We start from the raw sequence: 22,092 nt of genomic DNA on the forward strand, positions 1-22,092 counted from the left end.
GAAGCGATTGTTTTCTAACATTTATTTTGATAACATATTTTCCTTAAAATAGTTTACTTCCTCTGTTTTTAAAGTATTAGTTCCGAGGCCGGCGCTGCGGCTCAATAGGCTAATCCTCCGCCTGCGGCGCCGGCACCTCGGGTTCTAGTCCTGGTCGGGGTGCCAGATTCTGTCCCGGTTGCTCCTCTTCCAATCCAGCTCTCTGCTGTGGCCCGGGAGTGCAGTGGAGGATGGCCCAAGTCCTTGGGCCCTGCACCTGCATGGGAGACCAGGAGAAGCACCTGGCTCCTGGCTTTGGATCAGCGGCCATTGGGGGGTGAACCAATGGTAAAGGAAGACCTTTGTCTCTCTCTCTCTCACTATCCACTCTGCCTGTCCAAAAAAAAAAAAAAAATTAGTTCCGAGAGGACACGGCCCTGTTTGCCTCAACTACTGTTGTGTCCTCAGCATTGAGCACAGTGAACCATGGAGTAAATATTTGTGATATGAGTGACTGTGTGTGTGGGATGGAGGGTTATTATTTTAGAGGAAAAAAAAGAGGCAGCATTAATTCCTCTCCTAATAGTGACTCACTTACAAATTTTTTTTCAGGTCACCCTTTCTTAGCCTTTTCTCATTCAAAACATCCATGAACCGAGTGCAAGTTCCAGAGCGGCTGGAGCTGCTGCTGTAACCATGTCTGTGATCTAGGTATTCTAAGATCTTCCCTTCACCTCTTTGGGACGCCTCCTCTGTGCTCCCCGGAATCCATTTCAGTGGTCCACTCGGAATGAAGGAAGAACTCGCCGTGGGTCGGCGCTGCGCTAGCCCCCGCCGGTTGGTTTTTCTCCACTGAAGCTTTCCTGCACCGGCTCCGGGGGCCACAGCACCCGCGCCACGCTCCGCAGCGTCCACTGAGACCTGTGGTCCCCGCACAGCTGCGGTACCCGGCAGCGGTGGCGCAGCGCCCCCTGGCGGCCGCATGGAGGGCCGGCGCCCGAGGTCTCGACTGGGCTGGGCCCGGCTCCGCGGCCGCCTCGCCTCTGGAGCGTTCGAAACTGTTGTGAGTGGGACATACTCCAGCTTGGGCTCCCGGAGGCCCTCCGGCGGCGCCGCCCGCCTCCCCGGGGCATGAAGAAGTCCGTCCACAAAAAGAAACATGGTAACTGGGGAGTGGGGAGTGAGTGATGCCTGGAGCAAGCCTTGCTCTTTCCTGTTTTTGTCAAATGGTCACGCTGTAACTGACACACGGTGAGATTCCCCTTTCCCATGTACAGCTCTGTGACTTTTGGCAGTCAAGGCAGGGACCAGGTGCAGCTGGCCACCCAGCATTACTTCCCGGATGCTCGTTCCCTACATCCCTTCTCTGTCTAGAGGCTCATAAAATGGAATCACTTGCGTCTGGCTTCTTTCACTTAACCCTACTGGTCTTTGAAACGGGGCTGCACAGTAGATCACACCACATGCATATCTAGTTTGCCAGCTGACGCTGGGCCGGGAGCCCCACGCCCGAGGCGGGACCACCCTGCCGTTATGGCTCCCGAGACCCTCTCGGGAACCAGTGTCTGTTTTCTGCTATGTTATTTTGTTTTGCAGGCTGAGAGCAACTGTGGTTTGGGGCAAGGATGTTTGCCTTGAGCAAAGGGCGTTGAACCTGGGCCAGCTCCCCTTGGCTGGGGAGCAGCTCCCTCAGCAATGGCCCTGAGAACGCCACAGGCCGGCCAGTTGTGGGTCCGGAGAATGGCCGTGTGTGGATGCTGGGAAGGGTGAGCTGACAGCAGCTCTCCCCACAGCTTCCTGGGTGCTGAAGAGGAGCCTGCCGGAAGCCACTTCTGGGGGGAGAGCACTTCTTGGCCTAAACCCCTCCTCAGTCCTTGAAGCTTTTCCTGAGATGTGGTTCTGTAGAAAACACTTTTCACCCTTCCTGCTACCCATTGTGCCCAAGGCCTTTGGATTTTGCTTTTGGCGGCATCCGACTGCTGTCACGTCTCCACCTTCACGGCCGACTGCTGTCACGTCTCCACCGTCACGGCCGTGATGTGCCTGGGCGAATTTTCATTTCTCAGCTTCACTTTTTTTTTTTTTTTTTTTGACAGGCAGAATGGACAGTGAGAGTGAGAGACAGAGAGAAAGGTCTTCCTTTTTCAGTTGGTTCACCCCTCAATGGCCGCTGTGGCTGACGTGCTGCGGCGGCGCATCGCGCTGAACGGAAGGCAGGAGCCAGGTGCTTCTCCTGGTCTCCCCTGGGGTACAGGGCCCAAGCACTTGGGCCATCCTCCACTGCACTCCTGGGCCACAGCAGAGAGCTGGCCTGGAAGAGGGGCAACCGGGACAGAATCCGGCGCCCCGACCGGGACTAGAACCCGGGGTGCCGGTGCCGCAGGCAGAGGATTAGCCTATTGAGCCACGGTGCCGGCCCGGCTTCACTCTTAATCCCACAATCCACAGGCCACACAGGAGGCAGAGGGGGCTTTTGAAAAACTGCAGATCTGATCCCGTCCCGCTGAAATCCCCACTGAAGCGTTTTCCTTAAGGCCCTGTCTGCCAGGCCGCTGCTCATCCTGCCTCCCGCCCTGTCCCCTCTGTGTGCCCAGGCCCCCTTGCTCCTGTCTCAGAACCTTGCTACCTTTTGCTCCCTCCTGCTCTCCTTTTCTTTTCCGCCTTTAATCCAGATTTTGCCTCCTCTGGTTTTCCCTCAGATCTCTTTCCTAGCACGTCTTACACAGTTTTGTTATCCAACTAACTGTTCTCTGCCACCGAGGTGTGCAAGACGCACCAGGGCAAGACGAAATCTGTTTTGCTCAGCATGATATTTGCTAAGTGAATGGACGATCATAACTAATGGTAAGCACTCGTGATGTGCTGGGCACTCTGCGACAGCCCTGTCACCATCTCAGGTGACTCTCTAAACCCCTGCCCCTCCTGCCATCCTGTCTGAAATGAGCTCTCCTCTTTTCATGAGAAAAAAAAGTCAAGACCACTGGACACACCCTGAGCAAAACGCAGCAGACCAAGCTCACCGTGGGCAGCATGGGCCTGGGCTTGATCATCATCCAGCATGGCCCCTACCTGCAGATTACCCACCTCCTCAGGAAGAGCCCTGCGGCCAAGGACGGGAAACTCCGGCCAGGTGACTGTGGTTTCCCACCCTCCTCTCTGCCTTCAGAGGGTCATGTGTTTGCAGTATACCCATAAAGGTATGATGACGCTGGGTGAGATCTTTCCACTGGCCAATTTCGGTCACTTCTAGAGTCTTCCATGTTGGGTGTATTAATGAATTTAATTCATAGAGTGGCCTGCAAGGTAGGAACTGTTACTGTCATCCCCCGTTCAGGTGAGGAAATGGGCTCACACTGAGTTCCTTGTCTAGGTTGACCTGCATGTTGCCAATGGGATATAAACAGTGTCACTCCAGAGCCGGGACTCTAGCCATAAAGATTTCTTCTTTTTGCAGGCAATATTAATCATTGCTCATATTTGGATTCATGATTTTACTTAAACATTCCAACAACCCCCGAGTTAGATCCAAGCACCTTAAGGATAAGGATCAGGGGGCTGACGTTGTGGCCTGTGATGCCGGCATCCCAAATGGGTACCAGTTTGTCTCGGCTGCCCCACTTCTGATCCAGCTCCCTGCTAATGTGCCTGGGAAAGCAGTGGGAGATGGCTCAAGTGTCTGGGTCTCTGCCAACCACATGAGAGACCCGGTTGAAGCTCCTGCCTTCACTCTGGCCCAGCCCTGGCCATTCTGGCCATTTGGGGAGTGAACCAGCAGATGGAAAATCTTTCAGTCTTTCAAATGAATAAATAAAATTTAAAAATCAGCAACAAATAAGGAGCCAGGTATTTAGTAACTTGCCCACGGTTACACCGAGGAGCCAAGCTTTGAAGGTTTTCTCCCAGACGCCGGAGCCCAGGGGCCTCACCAGTGCTGCCCTACTTCTCATGTCTTTGGGTGGATGCATTTTCCATGCAGTGCGGGATGTGTTTTCCTAGTGCCTGCTCAGGGCCTGAGCTGTGCCCAGGAGTGGGGGAGGCACAATGGGATGGCAAGTGGCAAGAAGGAAAAATCATTTCACGCATGATGGCCTGAATTCAGGTCCATGTGCTGCCATATGCTTTTTTTTTTTTTTTTTTTTGACAGGCAGAGTGGATAGTGAGAGAGAGACAGAGAGAAAGGTCTTCCCTTTTGCCGTTGGTTCACCCTCCAATGGCTGCTACGGACGGCGCATCTCACTGATCCGAAGCCAGGAGCCAGGTGCTTCTTCTGGTCTCCCATGCGGGTGCAGGGCCCAAGCCACGGCGCCGGCCTGCCATATGCTTTTTGCTTTCCGTTTTTCCTAGGATTGATTTATTTACCTATTTGAAAAGCAGAGCATGGTGGGGAGGGGAGGGGAGGAGAGAGAATCTTCCATCTGCTAATTCATTTCCCAAATGGTCACAATAACTGGGGAAGGGCAAGGCAGAAGCCAGGTGCCTGAACTCCATTCTGGTCTCCCACATGGTTGGCAGGGGCCCAAGTACTGGGCCATCTTCTGCTGCCTGCCTTGGTTCATCGGCAGTAACACTGGATCGGAAGTGGAGCAGCAGGGACTCGAAGTGGTGTTCCAATATGTGATGCGCTAGGTGGTGGCTTAACCGGCTATATCACAATGCCAGCCCTGGTGCTGCCATTTTCTAGTTCTGTGACCTTGGGCAAAGTCACGTAACCCTCCAGGCCTGTTGCTTCACCTCTAAGTTGCGATGATCCCATCTGAGTCAAAGGTTACTAGGACTTGCTGACATAATTTTTATAAAAGTGCTTCTGCAAGCTAAAGTGCTTTTTATTGCCAATTATGTCTCTCAGGCCATTCTTACACATTCTCTAGACTTGTCTGGTTTGCAATCCTCGTTGCCTATTGGAAACACCTGAGCCCCATCTCAGCACAGGTTCTGATTCTGTTGGTCCGGGGGTGGGGATAGGGCACTGCATGGTTTAAAGGCTGCTCAGATGGTTCTGATTTGCAGCTAGGCTTCAAAGAAGCAAGCTGATGAGTGATGCTATTACGAAGCACTTTACCTTTGACCTTACCTAACTCTAAGGCAGGGCACTGTGGCACAGTGGGTTAAGCTGCTGCTTGTGACACCAACATCCCATCTTCCAAACCAGCTCCCTGCTCATATGCCTGAGAAAGCACCAGAAGATGGCTCAAGTGCTTGGGTCGCTGACACCCACGTGGGAGACCCAGATGGAGTTCCTGGCTCCTGGCTTCCGCTTGGTTCAGCCCCGGCTGTTGCAGCCTTTTGGGGGAGTGAACCAGCAGGTGGAAGATATTTTTCTCTCTCCCTCTGTCACTCTTTCAAAGAAACAAAATAAATCTTCAAAAAAGAATCTAAAGCTGTTTCTCCAGGCATCACTGCTTGATGCTGGGGAACACAGTGCCAGGGGGAGAATTCTGGCTTTCCTAGACCAGAAGAGCACTTCAGGTCCCCATGGGCTTTTCTGCGTCTCCTCAGCCTCTCTCCACGGTCAGGTGACAAGGGCAAGTTGATAGCCAGGTGTACAGCCCAGGGTTCTCCAGTGTCAGGAGTATGTATGTGTTCATGCCGTGGATACAGAAATGTCGCGGTGCAGTTCAGTTAGTGGGCTCTTGGAGGGCAGCAGCAGCCTTGAATTGATCTTTTTTTTGACAGGCAGAGTGGACAGTGAGAGAGACAGAGAAAGGTCTTCCTTTGCCGTTGGTTCACCCTCCAATGGCCGCTGCGGCCAGCACACCACGCTGATCCGATGGCAGGAGCCAGGTGCTTCTCCTGGTCTCCCATGGAGTGCAGGGCCCAAGGACTTGGGCCATCCTCCGCTGCACTCCCTGGCCACAGCACAGAGCTGGCCTGGAAGAGGGGCAACCGGGACAGAATCCGGCGCCCCGACCGGGACTAGAACCCGGTGTGCTGGCGCCACGAAGCGGAGGATTAGCCTGTTAAGCCACGGCGCCGGCCTGAATTGATCTTTTAAATCCAGGATTTACAGTATGGCACATGGATTATGTCTCTGCTTAGTACATTAATAATGTTTGTCCTGGCATTGTGCAAGGTGTTTCACATCAGTCAGTGAATTTTACGTGTACCATGTTCTTGGAATATGGATAATGAGACATAGAGGCTTAGAGAGATGGAGTAATTTGTTCAAAACACACAGCTAAGTCTGTGGTTGGAGCTGGGATCTGAGCCTTTGTCTGCCTAGATGGCCCTTACCAGCTCACTAGCCGATTGCCTAATTACAGGAAATGAGATTTCAATGGAGAGAAAGTTCAGAGCCCCAGCTTCTGCAAGTCAGCTGCTTTAGCATCCAGGCTTCAAAGTTTCTATAATTCAACCGTTTATCTTGGACGTTGATATTGTTATGATGGGAGGTGATAATCCTAGAAACCTGAAATTTCTTTGACTGCACAGCCTCCCACCCTGTTATTTACCATCGAAGTCCTTTAAATTTCTCTTATTTCATGTTTCATGACATGGTTTCATCTTAATTTCCTGATGTAGTTTTCGTTTTTTTCTGGTTAAACTGTAAATTCCTTTTGGCCAGGATGACTTTAACAGACTTGTATCATCCATGGTCATAGAGAAATTAATATGGCCTTAACAGGGTACTTCAACAAGTTCATGGAAAGTTTATTCTAGGTACAAAAAAATTATGAAATCAATGCTTATGAAGAATCTTCAAAAACAGTCAATGAAAAATGCATATTATGAAAAAACTGTAGATTGCAAAATTTTTCTGCACCACACTAAACATCTCTCATTTTTACAGTTTTTGAAGCAGCTTTGTACACGTCCTGTATTGGGCACAGCCTTTACCAGGCCATATTCCTTCATTAAGCACTGTCTGAAGGCCTGCTATGTACTGGCTCTGTGGAGAGCCAGACAGACAGGGTCCCTAATCACATGGAAATTGTAGCTTAGTTGGGAGCGGTGGAAAAAAAAAATCTTTTTCATTAGTGGCAGTGAAGTTGATTTATTGTAGGCAGTGGTAACCAAGTTCATACAGCACTGTTCCTACAGCCCATTAAGAGGAAAAACGAGGTGCAATGAGCTTGGCGTTCATGAATACCAAGATGGTGCTTCTCTATGAAGGGCAGTGCTTATCTGTTGGAAGGGTGATCACATTCATCCACTGACATGTTTGGTTTACAGCCAGAACAGTCAGGAATTAAGTGGTTTATTTTCTGCCCTCTTGGTAAAAGTCATTCTTTTACACTATAATTAAGCACAATGTGGAGCCATGGCTTTCAGCTATCAACACTCCTTTAACATGAGGTAGGTGAGCTCGTGTTTTTTGCCATTGTAATTAACCTCCATAGAATGAGCAGCTGCTTCAGAATACACAACCCACAGGGGCTGGGAGAAGTCTTGTCTCATTCTGAAGTTGATTTTTTTTTTTAAAAGATTTATTTATTTATCTGAAAGGCAAAGTTAGAGGGGGGGGGGAGAGAGAGAGAGAGAGAGAGAGAGAGAGAGAGAGAGATGTCTTTCATCCACTGGTTCACTCCCCACATGGCTACAATGGCCAGAGCTGGGCCGATCCAAAGCCAGGAGCCAGGAACTTCTGGGTCTCCCATGCGGGTGCAGGGGCCCAAGAACTTGTGCCACCTTCTACTGCTTTCCCAGGCCATAGCAGAGAGCTGCATCGGAAGCAGAGCAGCTGGGACTCAACTGATGCCCATATGGGATGCCAGCACTGCAGGCAGCAGCTTTACTTGCTACGCCACAGCACCGGCCCCTGAAGCTGATTTCAACCCCAGCTACTTTTTTCTTTTCTTTCTTCAAGATTTATTTATTTATTTGAAAGGCAGAGCAACCGAGAGGAAGAGACAAAGGGAAAGAGATCTGGTTGACTCCCCAAATAGCTCCAACAGCCAGGGGCTGGGCCAGGCTGAAGCTAGGAGCCAGGAACTCCATCCAGGTCTCCCATGTGGGTGGCAGAAGCGCGAGCACTTGGACCATTTTCCAATGTCTTCCCAGGTGCATTAGCAGGGAGCTGGATCCGAAGTGAAGCAGCCAGAGTCATACCAGCACTCTGATAGGCGATTTGGACAAGTAGCCAAGTAACCTTGTGTCACAATGCTGGCCTCCAGCTACTTCTTAGGACCAAAGTAGAGCCTTTTCTCCATACTAAGTGTCCATTTTCTGGAAACTTCTGTTTCTGATGGTAACTAGCACCATGGAAATGTGTCTTTGGCATTCCTGGAAGCTCCATGGGGAGCCCACTGAGGTGAAGTATCAGCAGGTGTCTCCATAGTTCTCTCTGCTGATTTTAGGCTTCTGCTATCTTAGTTAGGATGGGGGTAATGGAGAGCTCCTAGCTTTCCACTTACAGAGGTAAACACATCTTTGGAACTTGATGGGGGTCGCGTCATCTGGTGTCAGCCGTGAATGCCCCACTGCCATTTGGCAAGATGCTGGCACTAGGATTGAGATTTTACCCAATGTGACTCTGTCCGTAAGGGCCAAATCCTTGTGTTCCTTCCTAAGTCTCGCTGAAGCCCTTGCAGCAGTCAGGGTTTTTCACTGCAAGTAACACAAGATAGTTAAGGGCCCTGAATTTAGGATGCTGAATCTGACAAGTGCCAAAAAGGCTGGAGACTTAGGCATGGGAAACAGGGTGAGAACAAAGGGCCACCCTGGGGAAAGTGAAGGCTCTACCGCACCTCCTGCTCCAGGGTCAGTGACCCAGGTGGGAGGACCTGGCGGCGGATCCAGTTTACAGGGCCCTGCCCCACTGCTGGAAATAATTATATAGTTGTGGCTTCCTTCAATTAGGGGTCTGGGGTTTGCTGCCAAGATGCTGGGGGTTCAGCAGCTGCACGGTTGACCACCATACTTCCCTCCCTGTCCAGCACTGCCCTAAAGTGTGATTCTGTAGCTGTGAAACTCCTTTGAACCAATATATTCCCTGCATATACACCTTAGGAGCATGCTCACTGTCCATTGTTCTATAATAGAATTCTTTGCTCAACTAATCCTGCACAAGGCCAGAAAATTAAAACAAATGCCTGATGTTGAGGTGAGTGATGTGGCAGTGGGTGAACTGCTGCTTGGAATGCCCCGAGGTGGGGTCCTGCCCTGGAGGGCAGCACATGGTGGCCCAAGGACTTGGGTACTTGCCATCCACATGGGAGCCCAGCTGGAGCGCCTGGCTCCTGGCTTGGACTTGGCCAGCCCTGGCTGTTACAGGCAGCCAGGGAGTGAAACAGCAAATGGAGGCTCTCTCTCCCTTTCTGTCTGTTGCTCTGCCTTTCAAATAAGTAAAAAAAAATTTTTTTTTTTTTAAAGGCATGTGTGTGTGTGGGAGGCCTGGTGTTTAATACAGTCTACTGTGGAGAGCAATGCAAGTTGCCAGGCAGGTATAATAGAAAGTAGGTCATTTATTTACCACTTAGTTAAGTGTTATCTTCTGTACTGGTAATAGCCATTCTTGTTGTTTGAATGCTCCCTTTTTAAATTTTTTAAAGTTTATTTTTAATTTATTTGAAAGGCAGAGGTAGGGAGAGGGAGAAACACAGGGTGAAAGAGATCTTCCATCTGCTGGTTCACCGCCCAGATGGCTGCAATGGCTGGGGTGGGGCCATCTTTGGCTGCTTTCCCAGGTGTATTAACACAGAGAAGGATGGGAAGTGGAGTAGCCGGTCTTCGAACCGGCGCTCACATGGATTCTGGCACTGCAGGCAGCGGTTTAACCACAACGTTGTCTCCCATGAAGGAGTATCTTAACTGCGTTCTTCATTATGCAGACGACACTCATGTCATGAACATAAATGTTTCTGTTTAAATAAAGGCTGCAGTTTGGTTTTGGTTAAAAATGAACCAACAATATGAACCCATAAAATGGAATACCTGGGACTGGCTGTTCTACTTTTTTTTTTTGACAGGCAGAATTAGACAGTGAGAGAGAGAGAGACAGAAAGAAAGATCTTCCTTTCGTTGGTTCATCCCCCAAGTGGCCGCTGTGGCCAGTGCGCTACACTGATTCGAAGCCAGGAGCCAGGTGCTTCCTCCTGGTCTCCCATGTGGGTGCAGGGCCCAGGCACTTGGGCCATCCTCCACTGCACTCCCAGGTCACAGCAGAGAGCTGGACTGGAAGAGGAGCAACCTGGACAGAATCTGGCGCCCCGACTGGGACTAGAACCTGGGGTGCTGGCGCTGCAGGCAGAGGATTAGCCAAGTGAGCCGCGGCGCCAGCCTGGCTGTTCTAATTCTGATCAAGCTCCCTGCTAATGTGCCTGGGAAACACGGAAGATGGCCTTAGTGCTTGGGCCCCTGCCATGCACGTGAGAGACTTGACGGAGCTCCTGGCTTCAGCCTGGCCCTGCCCTGGCTGTTGTAGTCATTTGGGGAGTGAACCAGAGGATGGAAGATCTGTCTGTTTCTCTCTCTGTCAAATAAGTAAACCTTAAAAAAAAAAGATATGTCTCAAAATAAAACCAGATACTGATATGGATCCTTTCTGTCATTGTCTTAATTTTTTGTAAAAGATTTATTTGAAAGGCAGAGTCACAGATAAGAGAGAGCGGGGAGAGGTAGAGAGTTCTTTCATCCACTGGTTCACTCCCTAAATGGCAGCAATGGCTGGAGCTGGGCCGGTCTGAAGCCAGGAGCCTCATCTGTGTCTCCCACGGGGGTGCAGGGGCCCCAGTACTTGAGCCTTTTTCTGCTGCCTTCCCAGGTGCATTAGCAGGGAGCTGGATTGGAAGCAGAGCAGCCGGGAATCAAACTGGCATCAGCCCCACTGTCTTAATTTTACTGATAATTTTTTTCCTTCTTCAGGTGATGTACTCATTAGTGTTGGCCATGCCAATGTGTTAGGATATACGCTTCGAGAGTTTTTACAGCTTTTGCAACAGACTACCATCGGAACGGTACTAGGAATCAAGGTCTATCGAAGTTTTATTGACATACCCAAAGAATGGAAAGAAATCCAAGATTTGATCCCAGAGACCAAATTCCCAGTAACAACGTAAGTACAGACTTTTAGAAACTCTGTTACACTACAGAATCCCACGTTCTGGGATCTGGGTTTAATAAGAGAATTAACAACCGGACAGGGCTATGGTAGGAAGGGTGGGCGACTCTGCCAGGATAAGTTAGTGAGTTTTTGAAGGCTTATGGATTCAGTACCCTAACATGAGGCAGCGAGATTAAGGCAACTTGGAGTTAAAAAAAACCACCAGCCAATCCCTGACGGGAACTCTGTTCCCAAGGCTACCTGTGCTGTGCAAAGTCAGCCCTTAGAACTTGCTAGAACTTTGCTCTCGTTCCCTGGCCATAGGTCTGTTCCCCAGCTGCCTTACTGCTGACGCCAGCGGCCTTCCCGCTCCTTATTCTGTATGGTTTAGCGTTTTCTGTTGCTGTGAAGGAAGCCCACAGACTGGGCGTTTCAGAAAGGATGGAGGGGTACTGAGCTCGCGGTTCTGGAGGCTGGGAAGTCCCAGAGCGTGGCGCCAGCCTCTGCTCAGGGCCCTCTCGCTGCACTGTCACAGGGTAAGGCTGAGCAAGCCACTTACAGAGCCACTGAGGCCACTCTGGGGATCCCACCCACAAGGCCTCATGCTAATTACTCCCTTCCTTTCCAAAGGCCCCACCTCCAAATACTATTAACACGAATTTGGGGATTAGGTTTCCCGCACATGAGCTTTGGGAGGACACATTCAAACCGCAGCTTCTGAGTAGCAGCAGATACATTACACTCCCCCTCCTCACCCCCTGTTCTTCTTAAAACACCCTCTTCCCCAGGTTTCTGGGATTTCACACTCCCCTGATTTCCCCGGTTCCTCTGGTCACTTCGGGTTGGCCTCCTTTTACCCAACCTCAGAATTCCTCAAGATTTAGTACTTGATCCTTTTCTGAGTCTCCCAGGCAATCTCATCAATGCTTGTGGTTTGTATTACTATCCATTCACTAAGCACTTTCAAACTGCATCACCTCCAAACGTGCCTAATTAAACATCCACCTGGGCCGGCGTTGTGGCGCAGCAGGTAAGCCGCTGCCTGCAGTGCAGGCATCCCATGTTGGCGCCGTTTCGAGTCCCGGCTGCTCTGCTTCTGATGCAGCTCTCTGCTATGGCCTGGGAGGGCAGAGGATGGCCTGGGTGCTTGGGCCCCTGCACCCACGTGGGACCCAGAGTAAATCCTTGGCTCCTGGCTTCAGATCAGCTCAGCTCTGGCTGTCGCGGCCATCTGGGGAGTGGGCCAATGGATGGAAGGCCTCTCTCTCTCTCTGGCTTTACCTCTCTCTGTAACTCTTCCAAATAAATAAAAACTAAATCTTTAACAAAACAAAACAACACAACATCCACCTGATTTCTGCATTTGGATGTACCAGAAACCTCTCAGACTCATTCTGCTTAAGATCAAATGTCAGCTCCCCAGTGATTTTTCCAGCAGCCCTGTCTTACTGGGGGAGCGTTTGCCTTGTTGACCCTGCCAGGAATTTAGGGACTGTGAATTCATCATCCCCCCCCATTGCTAAGACTTGTCTTTATGGAGTCAACATTTTTCCAGGAAAACACAAGGAACAACAGGTGCAGAGCTGGTTCTTTCAGGGGCAGACTCAGCGCTCTGACACGAGAGCGAGCCCTAGTAAATCTGTTAGGATTTCTGAGCACTAGGTGCCACAGCTGGGAGCCTCTGCTTATTGCTATGGCTCAAAGAACTATGGCTAGGGACTTTACTGCGACTTGAAATGGCCTGTAATTCACAAGCTTTGCTTCAGAGACTGGAGCTTAAAGGGTAAGGGACTGACAGGACCTACAGATATACTTTGCTTGGCTCCCATAGATTTTAAGTGGTCACCTGCAGAGAGTAAGCAGGACACACGATGGCCTTTACCATCTAGACCTGGGTAGTGTACTACCAAGGAATTTATGACTTTTCATTAAAATTTTGTGTTTTTCTATGTATTTAAAAAAATTAAAATTGTAAGATATTTGGAGTTAGTCACCCAACCTGCAAATCTAAGATTTGGAAAGAACCGGCATCTCTGGATTCTGTGAGGCACCAGAAGATGGCCTGTGTTCTTACGTGGTGATGGTGGCTAGAGCTGGGCAACAGCTGTCCAATTCAGGTCAGGCAGACAGGAAAGATTTCACCGTTGGCCAGACCAATCCTGATTTGACTAAAAGTGCTTAGTAAGAGTAGGGAACACTTACTCATGGCTCAGCGTGTGGTGGGCACCTGCAGCGAGTACAAGCAGGATACCATGGGACCCTCACGCCAACTGTTATCCTCCTTTTGCAGAGAAGGCAGCTGAACGAAGCCCAGGGGTGTGTGTAAACCTGCTGGGGATACAGGGCTAAATGGCACAGGTCTGACTCTACAGCGGTGATGCAAATATTCTGCAACTGTATTGTCTCCTAAGCTAGCTGCTAGCCACACAGGTGGCTATCAGGCACTTGAAATGTGGAGACTCATTTAGGTTTATTCAAGTTTTATCAATTTAAACTTCACCGCCACATGTGATGGTGGCCCCAAATCTGACAGCTCAACTATCAATTCTGGGCTCTTAACCTTTTGCCTATGTAACGACTATTTCAAACATTTTCATCACATGGAGGAGTTAAGAGATTCACAGTAGGAAAACCTAGGATGGCAGATTGACCACTTAGAAGGAAAGAAGAGATAAACAGAGGGACTAGTACAACTGAAGTATGACGCTAAACCACATACTTAAGCAACAGTGCCAAGCATGTTCCAAATCCCTTTAATTAAGCAAAGTACTTACATCTGAGACATTTACGCGTGGCGTGGGAGGGGGTGGTGGGGACAAAAAGGGAAACAAAACACTTCTTTCCCAGAGTTGAAAAGACCTTTTCCAAGAGCAAATGGCTCTGTGCTGTGGGTAGGTAGGCCCAGTGGTCTAAAGATTTTTATACAGCTGGCATTGTGGTGCAGAGGTTGAACTGCCTGTGATGCTGGCATCCATACGGGTGCTGGTTTGAGTCCCAGCTGCTCCACTTCCAATCCAGCTCCCTGCTAATGGGAAAGTAGTGGAAGATGGCCTAAATGTTTAGGCCCCTGCTACCCACATGGAAGACCCAGCTGGAACTCTAGGCCATTGCAGCCAGCTGGGCCAATAATCCGTTGGATGGAAAATCTCTCTCTGTAACACTACCTTTCAGATAAATAAATAAATACATCTTAAATTTTTTTTTTGTCTCCAGCTAACCCTGCTTTTGCTGGCTATGACTTAATTATCTAAGTCATTACGGTTACTGAAAACAGTTACCAATGATATCCCTTGCAGCCTGTAAAAAAGTAACTTGGATTTTTTTGCCTTCTCATTATGGGCTGTACAGGAAGACCTGGGTGTGGCTGAAGGCAAACTGTTTTAGTTTAGTCCTTGCAGTGCTAAATCAAACATAACAAAAATCACACATTTAAAGTTAGCGCCTCAGTAAAAATGACTCAATACCAGTTGTGTATTACTAGAAGTGATAAAGTTTAGGAAAACCTGTTCAAATTCTTGGAAGCAAATAAAATAGGCACTGTCAACTTGCAAGTCTGACAGATTAAGGGAGATGAGGGAGAGGAACCTATTTCCTATCAGCAGGACAGAATGTACTTGAAGTCTATAATCACAAAGATTGAGTTTTGGATCTGTTGGGCAATGAGGGCCAGGGAGAGCAGGTGACAGGTAGCATTTACTCTAAGTAGCAGCAAGTACAGGTTCAGCAGGCAGTAGAAAAGTTTATGTGCCAGTCGCTGCTAGCAGGCAAACAACACCCAAGTTTCAGCTGGGGAAGGTTACAAAAATCTCTTTAGGCACAGGCATTGTGATACAATGGGTTAAGCCACCACTTGAGACAGCCACATCCCAAGTCAGAGTGCTTGGTTTGAGTCCTGGCCACTCTGCTTCCAACTCAGCTTCCCGCTAATGCAAACCTGGGAGGCAGCAAAAGATGGCTTAAGCAGTTGAGTCTCTGTCACCCATGCGGGAGAGCTGGATAGAATTCTGGACTCCTGGGCTTTTTGGCCTGACCCAGCCATGGCTGTTGTGTGGGCATTCGGGGAGTGAACCAGTATGGCAGATCAGTCACTCTGCCTTTCAAATAATAATAATAATAACAGAAACAATAAAACTATACACTTAAAAATATCTAAAACCAAAAGAGGCAGTGGGGCAGGATCAGGAGAAAAATAGTGAACTCAAATATTTATTAATAATTAGCATGTTGAAATCCTTGAGACTAATTCCTGACTCTCACAGAAGGTGGTAATATTGTTATTGCTGCAGAGAGCTGGCAGTATTTTATTATTGCAACAGAACTCTCAAAAGGAGATGACTAGGTTGAACTTGTCACTCTAGGTGTGAACCCATGCTATTTAAGCCTCCTACTATTCCAGTCTGTAGTCTGGCCTCAGTCTGTGCAAAGCTTTTAAAAGTAATATGAAATAATTTACAATGGAATTTTATTTACGTTTAGGAAATGTAAAAAAATTTAAAGGTATTTTTTTTAAAAAGAGAAAAGCTTTAATGATACAGAAAGGAGGTACCTAAGCTAAACTATCTTTTCTGAGCTAAAGTAGGCTATAAAGCTACTTTTTCAGATTTTAGTTATTTATATGAGAGGTAGAATTATAGACAGAGAGAGAAAGAACAGAGGTCTTCCATTTGCTGGTTCACTGCCCAGATGGCTGCAATGGCCAGAGCTGGGCCGATCTGAAGCAGGTGCCAGGATCTTCTTCCAGGTCTCCCACATAGGTGCAGGGGCCCAAGCGCTTGGGCCATCATCTACTGCTTTCCCAGGCCATAAGTAGAGAGCTGGATCAGAAGAGGAGCAGCCAGGATCAGAACCAGTGCTCATATGGGATGCCAGTGCCGCAGGCTTAGCACACTAGGCTAGGGTGCTATCTTCAGGATATAAGATATCTTGTCAGGGAACCTTAATTCAGATATTAAGAATTCACTTTGGGGCTGGCTCTATGGTGCAGCTGGCCTGAAGCACTGACATCCTATATGAGTGCCGGTTTGAGTCCCGGCTGCTCTATTTCTGATCCAGCCCCCTACTAATGCACCTAGGAAAGCAGCAGAAGATGGCCCAAGTCCTTGGGCCCCTGCACCCATGTGGGAGACCTGAAGAAGCTCCTGGCTCCTGGCTTTGGATCAGCTCAGCTCTGGCCTTTGTGGCCATTTGGGGAGTGAACCAGCAGACAGAAGACCTCTCTCTGTAACTCTTTCAAATAAATAAAATAAATCTTAAAAAAAAAAAAAAAAGAATTCATTTCTTTCCCTGTTGTTTTCATTTCAGCGCACCAAAGAAAACCCAGCAGGCAAAAGAAGACTCTCTCACAAGCAGTGAGGACAATGAAGAAGTCGTTTTAGATAAAAGACTTAAATATTATAGGTATCCTCGGTCCATGGGGCATCACCCTGCAATGAAACCAGTATCTATTTCCAAAGAGTGGCATGGCTATAAAAAGAAGAACCAGACTATCAGTGTGGGGAAAGACATCAGCTGTGATGTGATGATTCATAAGGACAAGGAAGTGAGAGCCCCTTCTCCATACTGGACAATGGCAAAACAAGACCGAGAAAGCTCCTCCTCCTCCTCCATCTCCTCTGCCTCGGATGCGTTTTGGCTGGAAGACTACGCCCAAGCTGAAAAGGGCAAAGGTCAACCACCATCCAGTGTTAAGCACTAACCTGCCACTCCATGGTTGTAACAGCATTTATCTTGAAAACTCCCAATTTTTGTGCATCACCACGTACAGATTTGCTCTACTTACAGGAATCCATGCAGACTTACAGATGAAATCTCTTCCGTGACTGTGCTCCAAGCCTTCAGGGACTCTCCAGGGTGAGGTCTGTCAACTCCCATGGGCTTTTGCAGGCCTCACAAATCTTATTCCCAGAATAGCAACATCATTCAGATGATCAGGACCTTCCTTTCTGAGAATTTCTCAACTTTTAGAAAACACAGTAGAGAACTCAACATCAGAATGTCTGAACACAGCAGAAAACTCCCCTTTTTAAGGTAAATAACTTTTTTTCCTTTCAAGCTTCAAGTATTCTACTGAAAAGAGATAACAGATATATTCTTTGGCTAATGGTTCACAATAGAATCCCTCCCCTTACTTTTCAGCCCTACTTTTACTTTGTGTTATTTGAAAGAGAGAAGATTGAAACAGATGAAGGAGAGATAGGACCAAAAAATAGAACTGCCGCAGTAATAATAAATTAGATGTATAAAACAAAGTTATAGGAGTAACAGGGTATGACTGACAGGGAATTTGTTTTCAGAAATAATTTTCTTGCAAAAAAGGCATAGAGAGAACCAGACCACTTAGCTGCTGCCACCCAAAGTATCAGATTTTTTAACTTGCTTTTATCTGAAAAAGTCACCAATAATAATCTGGAAATTCTTACCCTGACAGCCACTTACCCTTAATTCGAATAACTTCTGATGTTTATATGCAATGATTATGTATATTTCTGTCTATGAATCTAAAACAAGATCCCATCATATTATAAGTACTTGATTAATTAGAAAAAATGCAAGAAAAACATTTAAATAGGATGTTTTTATTGACTTTAAGTCAGCTGGGAATAATTACCAGCATTCATGCGAAAAAATGATGTTTTGTTAGACTTTTAACTTTCGTGTGTTTTGTGTCATGGCTGAGAAAATGTTCAGTTTAGTCCTGTAATATGTGCTTCCATATTATAACTCATCAACAAAAGGTGTATGACCCAAATTTCCACTTGCTGCCATGGACTTCTGGCCAGAAACAAACTTCTTTGCAGCCTTTAAAGAAACAAACAAAAGAAGAAAGTTAGTGGAAATAAGAATTTGTATCAGCAATTCCACCAACAGCTTCCTGTGAGAGATGGCTGGTGCTTTATTTTGGGTGATGTGGGAGGAAACGCTCAGCTGTTCCTTTGACTGCTCTATCACATGTGTTACTAAGGAAGAGTCGGGGTGCTCTAGATAAGAGGGTAGCTGTTAAAGGAGGGATAAGGAGAACCTTTCTGACACAGCAGAGTGGCTTCAGGCAGGCCTGTATTTTTTTGTTCTTGTATTGCAAAGGCAAACTGTCTGGGTCAATCAAAATACACTGTTAAAAGTTAAACCTTATATCCTAGTATTCTTTACGCCACTGCTTGAAGTTCGTTGGTTACGTTACATGTATTGCCACAAGGTAGGTCCATGTTATGTCAGGCCAGCTGTTTTTTTTTTTTTTTTTTTGACAGGCAGAGTGGACAGTGAGAGAGAGAGAGACAGAGAGAAAGGTCTTCCTTTTGCCGTTGGTTCACCCTCCAATGGCCGCCGTGGCTGGCGCACTGCGCTGATCTGAAGGCAGGAGCCAGGTGCTTCTCCTGGTCTCCCATGGGGTGCAGGGCCCAAGCACTTGGGCCATCCTCCACTGCACTCCCGGGCCACAGCAGAGAGCTGGCCTGGAAGAGGGGCAACCGGGACAGGATCGGTGCCCCGACCGGGACTAGAACCCGGTGTGCCGGCGCCGCAAGGCAGAGGATTAGCCTAGTAAGCTGCAGCGCCAGGCCAGCTGTTTTTAATGGAGGGGAGACGGTGGTGCATGAAGCTGAGTTAGGACTCACGTATTGATGGCACACAAGATGAAGACAGCCATCTACGTAACGATCAACTTACGGGCCAGGTGAGATCAAGTCTGGGATACTTCCCCAAAACAGCTTTGTTTCTATCCCTGCTGTCCCTGTACAAGGTGGCCCTGTTGTTGACAGGACGGCAGAGTCAGTAGAAGGGGAGTTGGCGATTTTAATGTAGAACTGTAGCTAGAACTAGGGGAATCCACTGACTGAACATTGTAGTTCATGTGCTTGCTGGTCAAGTAGGGAATACAAAACACAGTAAGACATAGTTTTCTGTCCTCAAAACAACTCAAGATTGTAGGGATAAATGTATGTGGGAAAAAAGTAGCAAAGGCAGGAGAACGTGCTAGGCTGAGAAGAGAAAATATCCTGAAATGTGAGGTGGTGAAGGATTGGCAAGATTAGGGGAAGAGGAAGAACAGCAAACTGCACTACTTAGGCTGAATCATAGGAAATCGCCAATATTTGAGTTCAACTCTTCTTGACCTCTAATAATTTTAAATGGTTTCAGTGGTCATTTATTTGAATGAGGACGACACATATACCTGCGCTAACAAGGAAGCTGTTTGCAGATCTGATAGTAAAGGGCCCACTGCCTCCACACTGCAGACGGGAATCAGACGGCATGAGAACAACTCGACAGCCCAAGGAAGCCTATGCCTTCCTTTGGCAACTGGATCGTGAAGGTTAAGCTCTCTGACGTTGAATTCTAAGTTTTCATTTACTTACATTTATGATATCAGCGTCAGCTACCGAGTCAATCTGCTGAAGGACTGTGGATGGTGGCACGTAAGAGCCAGCAATCAGAGCCTGGGACCCAACCTCATCCAGGAAGCCCTCTGAAGACTCTATTGACATTAGGTATCCAGCTTTCAGCTTGTTCCTGTCCAATAAAAAGCAGTAGTCAGTTCTGCAGAGCAAGGCAGTGTTAAAGTATGTCCCCAGAACTCTTCAACCAGTTTTTGGTAAATAGGCAAATTAACAGTTACAGTGCTAACAGTCTCCATTCTATTTCCTCACCAAGTATTATTTATAATTTGGAAGGGTGTCAATACAAACTTACACTGAAAACACTGATTGTGGACTAGAATTTAGTAAAACTATTTTAAAGTGATTTTTTTTTTTTTTTTTAATTTTATTAGAGAGCAGCCATCCACTAGTTCACCTCCCAAATGCTCATCATGCCTGGGGCTGAGCTGGGCCAAAACCAGGAACTCAATGACTTGAGCCATTACCAGTGCCTCCCAGGGTCTGAATTGGCAGGAAGCTGGTGTCAGACTGTCTGTCAAAGGACACCTAAGTTGACACTTACGGTGTTGTCCACTTATGCAGAATGTGTGTGTTGATTAGTATCTTTTCCCCAGGCACTGCTTTTACCCCGGGATTTATTTGACTCAATGAGAGTGGGCACAATGGATAGGGCAGGAAGGGGAGGGCAGTAGACCCCAAGATGGAGGCTGGCGTTGCCATGTAGCGGGTTAAGCTGCTGCCTGCGATGCTGACATCTCATATGGGTGCTGGTTTGAGTCCTGGCTGTTCCACTTCCTATCCAGCTTCCTGCTAATGTGCTTGGGAATGTAGCTGAAGATGGTTCAAGTACTTGGGCCCCTACGACCCACGGAGGTGACCAGGATGAAGCTCCTGGGCTCTGGCTTGGCCCAGCCCGGGCCGCTGTACCCACGTGGGAAGTGAACCAGCAGATGGAAGAGTCTCTCTAACTCTGCCTTTCAAATAAGTAAATAAGTTAAAAAAAAAAAAAAATCAAAATGAACTCAAAAACATCAGTTTGGAATAAAACCAAACCCAATTCACAATTTTACCAGAAAGAAGCTGTTATTCCTTATAAAAACAGTATTCAGGGCCGGCGCCGTGGCTCAACAGGCTAATCCTCCGCCTTGCGGCGCCGGCACACCGGGTTCTAGTCCCGGTCGGGGCACCGATCCTGTCCCGGTTGCCCCTCTTCCAGGCCAGCTCTCTGCTGTGGCCAGGGAGTGCAGTGGAGGATGGCCCAAGTGCTTGGGTCCTGCACCCCATGGGAGACCAGGAGAAGCACCTGGCTCCTGCCATTGGATCAGCGCGGTGCGCCGGCCGCAGCGCGCCAACCGCAGCGGCCATTGGAGGGTGAACCAACGGCAAAGGAAGACCTTTCTCTCTCTCTCTCTCACTGTCCACTCTGCCTGTCAAAAACAAAAAACAAAAAACAAAAAAACAGTATTCAGTAAGGCTTATTTACTTAACAAATAAATTAAGGAACTTTAACCACAAACTGTCATCCTCTGGCATTCTATACCAGACTTACATTTAAGCATAATTAAACTTAGTGCAGCACTTTTACCACATTGCCAACTTAATTAATAGAGGGTTTCACCTATAAGACACTTTTCCAAGAGGTTATTAGTCCCTTCAGCAGTGACATCTTACTTTCTCCCTTTCACTAGACTAAGGACCATAAAGAAAAAGTAAGAGCTCCATCTAAATGGCAGAAAACACCTTGACATTAATAATATAAATTCCATTTTCTACATATTGCCTTATCTTATGGTGATCTTAACTAAATTTAAAATTTAGATTTTTTGTAAGTAAATCCATTGTTTCAATTTATCCTCATCATGGTTCGTTTCTGGTGGTGCAATCAGGCAGAACTGCGTCCTACTGATTAATAAATTGTGCTGTACCCATTCAAGAAATGCCATCTTGCAGTGTGCTCAGTGTAACGAAACTAGGGATACTAAAAGGAGCACAAAGGTCTAAAAGGTTGTCTCCTGAGCTGTAGTTCACTGTCATACTTTCCCAGTGAGTAATCCTAAATGATCGTAAGAGCATCTGAGTTGTAGAATATACATTTTGAGTTGTCTTAAGGTTATGGAGTCAAACTTAACCATCTTCAACAGCTGTATGAAAATGCAGGTTGATAACTAACTTCATCTCAAGTCTGTCTTTTTAAGTTAGAGAAACTGCTAATGAATTAAGGGTTTTGTTAGAACATCTGATCTAGACAGCGGGATTTCAGAAATCACCCAATATTCCTGGTTCATGTACCAAAAGCAAAACAAAACAAACCCCAAACAGTAGAAAAGTGTTTTGGTTTTTCTTTGAAAAAATACAAGAGTTTCTTCTTCAGTGTAAATCAGTAGAGAAAAAAGGATATGTCAGTGGTCATTATAGGATAATACTGGTGGTGTGATTGTAAACTGGCACAGTTTAGTTTGTGTCTTATAAGAATAAAAATATTATACAAACACATTTTAACATGGAGACTTTTATTACCATGTTTAAAACTCCTGACCTAATTGGGAATCTATACCACAAAAGTAATATAAAAAAGATATCCTTTGTAGTTTATAATTTTCAACAGCAGAAATTATCCAACAAGTTTATTTTGACATCTCAATTAATATTGTTTAGACAAATTTTTTTTTTTTTTTTGACAGGCAGAGTTAGTGAGAGAGAGAGAGAGAGACAGACAGAGAGAAAGGTCTTCCTTTTTCCGTTGGTTCACCCCCCAAGTGGCTG

General features: G+C 47.3%; 2 protein-coding genes across 2 annotated transcripts in view; one reads left to right on the forward strand and one right to left on the reverse strand.

Annotated features, from left to right (window-relative positions):
- Positions 1-1,138: 1,138 nt before the first annotated feature.
- PDZD9 (PDZ domain containing 9) lies at positions 1,139-16,652 on the forward strand. Its single transcript, XM_062180046.1, has 5 exons — positions 1,139-1,230; positions 1,925-2,013; positions 2,951-3,109; positions 10,780-10,969; positions 16,259-16,652. Exons 1-5 carry the CDS (start codon positions 1,139-1,141, stop codon positions 16,650-16,652), a joined length of 924 nt encoding a protein of 307 aa, XP_062036030.1.
- An 860-nt stretch (positions 16,653-17,512) lies between these two features.
- Positions 17,513-22,092, reverse strand: part of LOC133750766 (cytochrome b-c1 complex subunit 2, mitochondrial) — a 29,056-nt gene continuing 24,476 nt past the window's right edge. Inside the window, exons 13-14 of the mRNA XM_062180437.1 lie at positions 19,309-19,462; positions 17,513-17,755 (exon numbers count right to left, since the gene is read on the reverse strand). Coding sequence (XP_062036421.1) covers positions 17,672-17,755; positions 19,309-19,462 — 238 coding nt within the window. The 3' untranslated portion in view covers positions 17,513-17,671. The remainder of the gene's footprint in view (positions 17,756-19,308; positions 19,463-22,092) is intronic.

This window comes from Lepus europaeus, chromosome 21 (assembly GCF_033115175.1).
Source record: "Lepus europaeus isolate LE1 chromosome 21, mLepTim1.pri, whole genome shotgun sequence".
Lineage (NCBI taxonomy): Eukaryota > Metazoa > Chordata > Mammalia > Lagomorpha > Leporidae > Lepus > Lepus europaeus.

Excerpts from the sequence above, each read along its gene's own strand:
- PDZD9 (XM_062180046.1), top strand. The coding sequence starts at position 1,139 with ATGGTAACTGGGGAGTGGGGAGTGAGTGATGCCTGGAGCAAGCCTTGC. Across the intron at positions 1,231-1,924 it reads CACGCTGTAACTGACACACG|GCCTTTGGATTTTGCTTTTG; the intron begins GTGAGATTCCCC and ends ATTGTGCCCAAG. Across the intron at positions 3,110-10,779 it reads GGACGGGAAACTCCGGCCAG|GTGATGTACTCATTAGTGTT; the intron begins GTGACTGTGGTT and ends TTCCTTCTTCAG.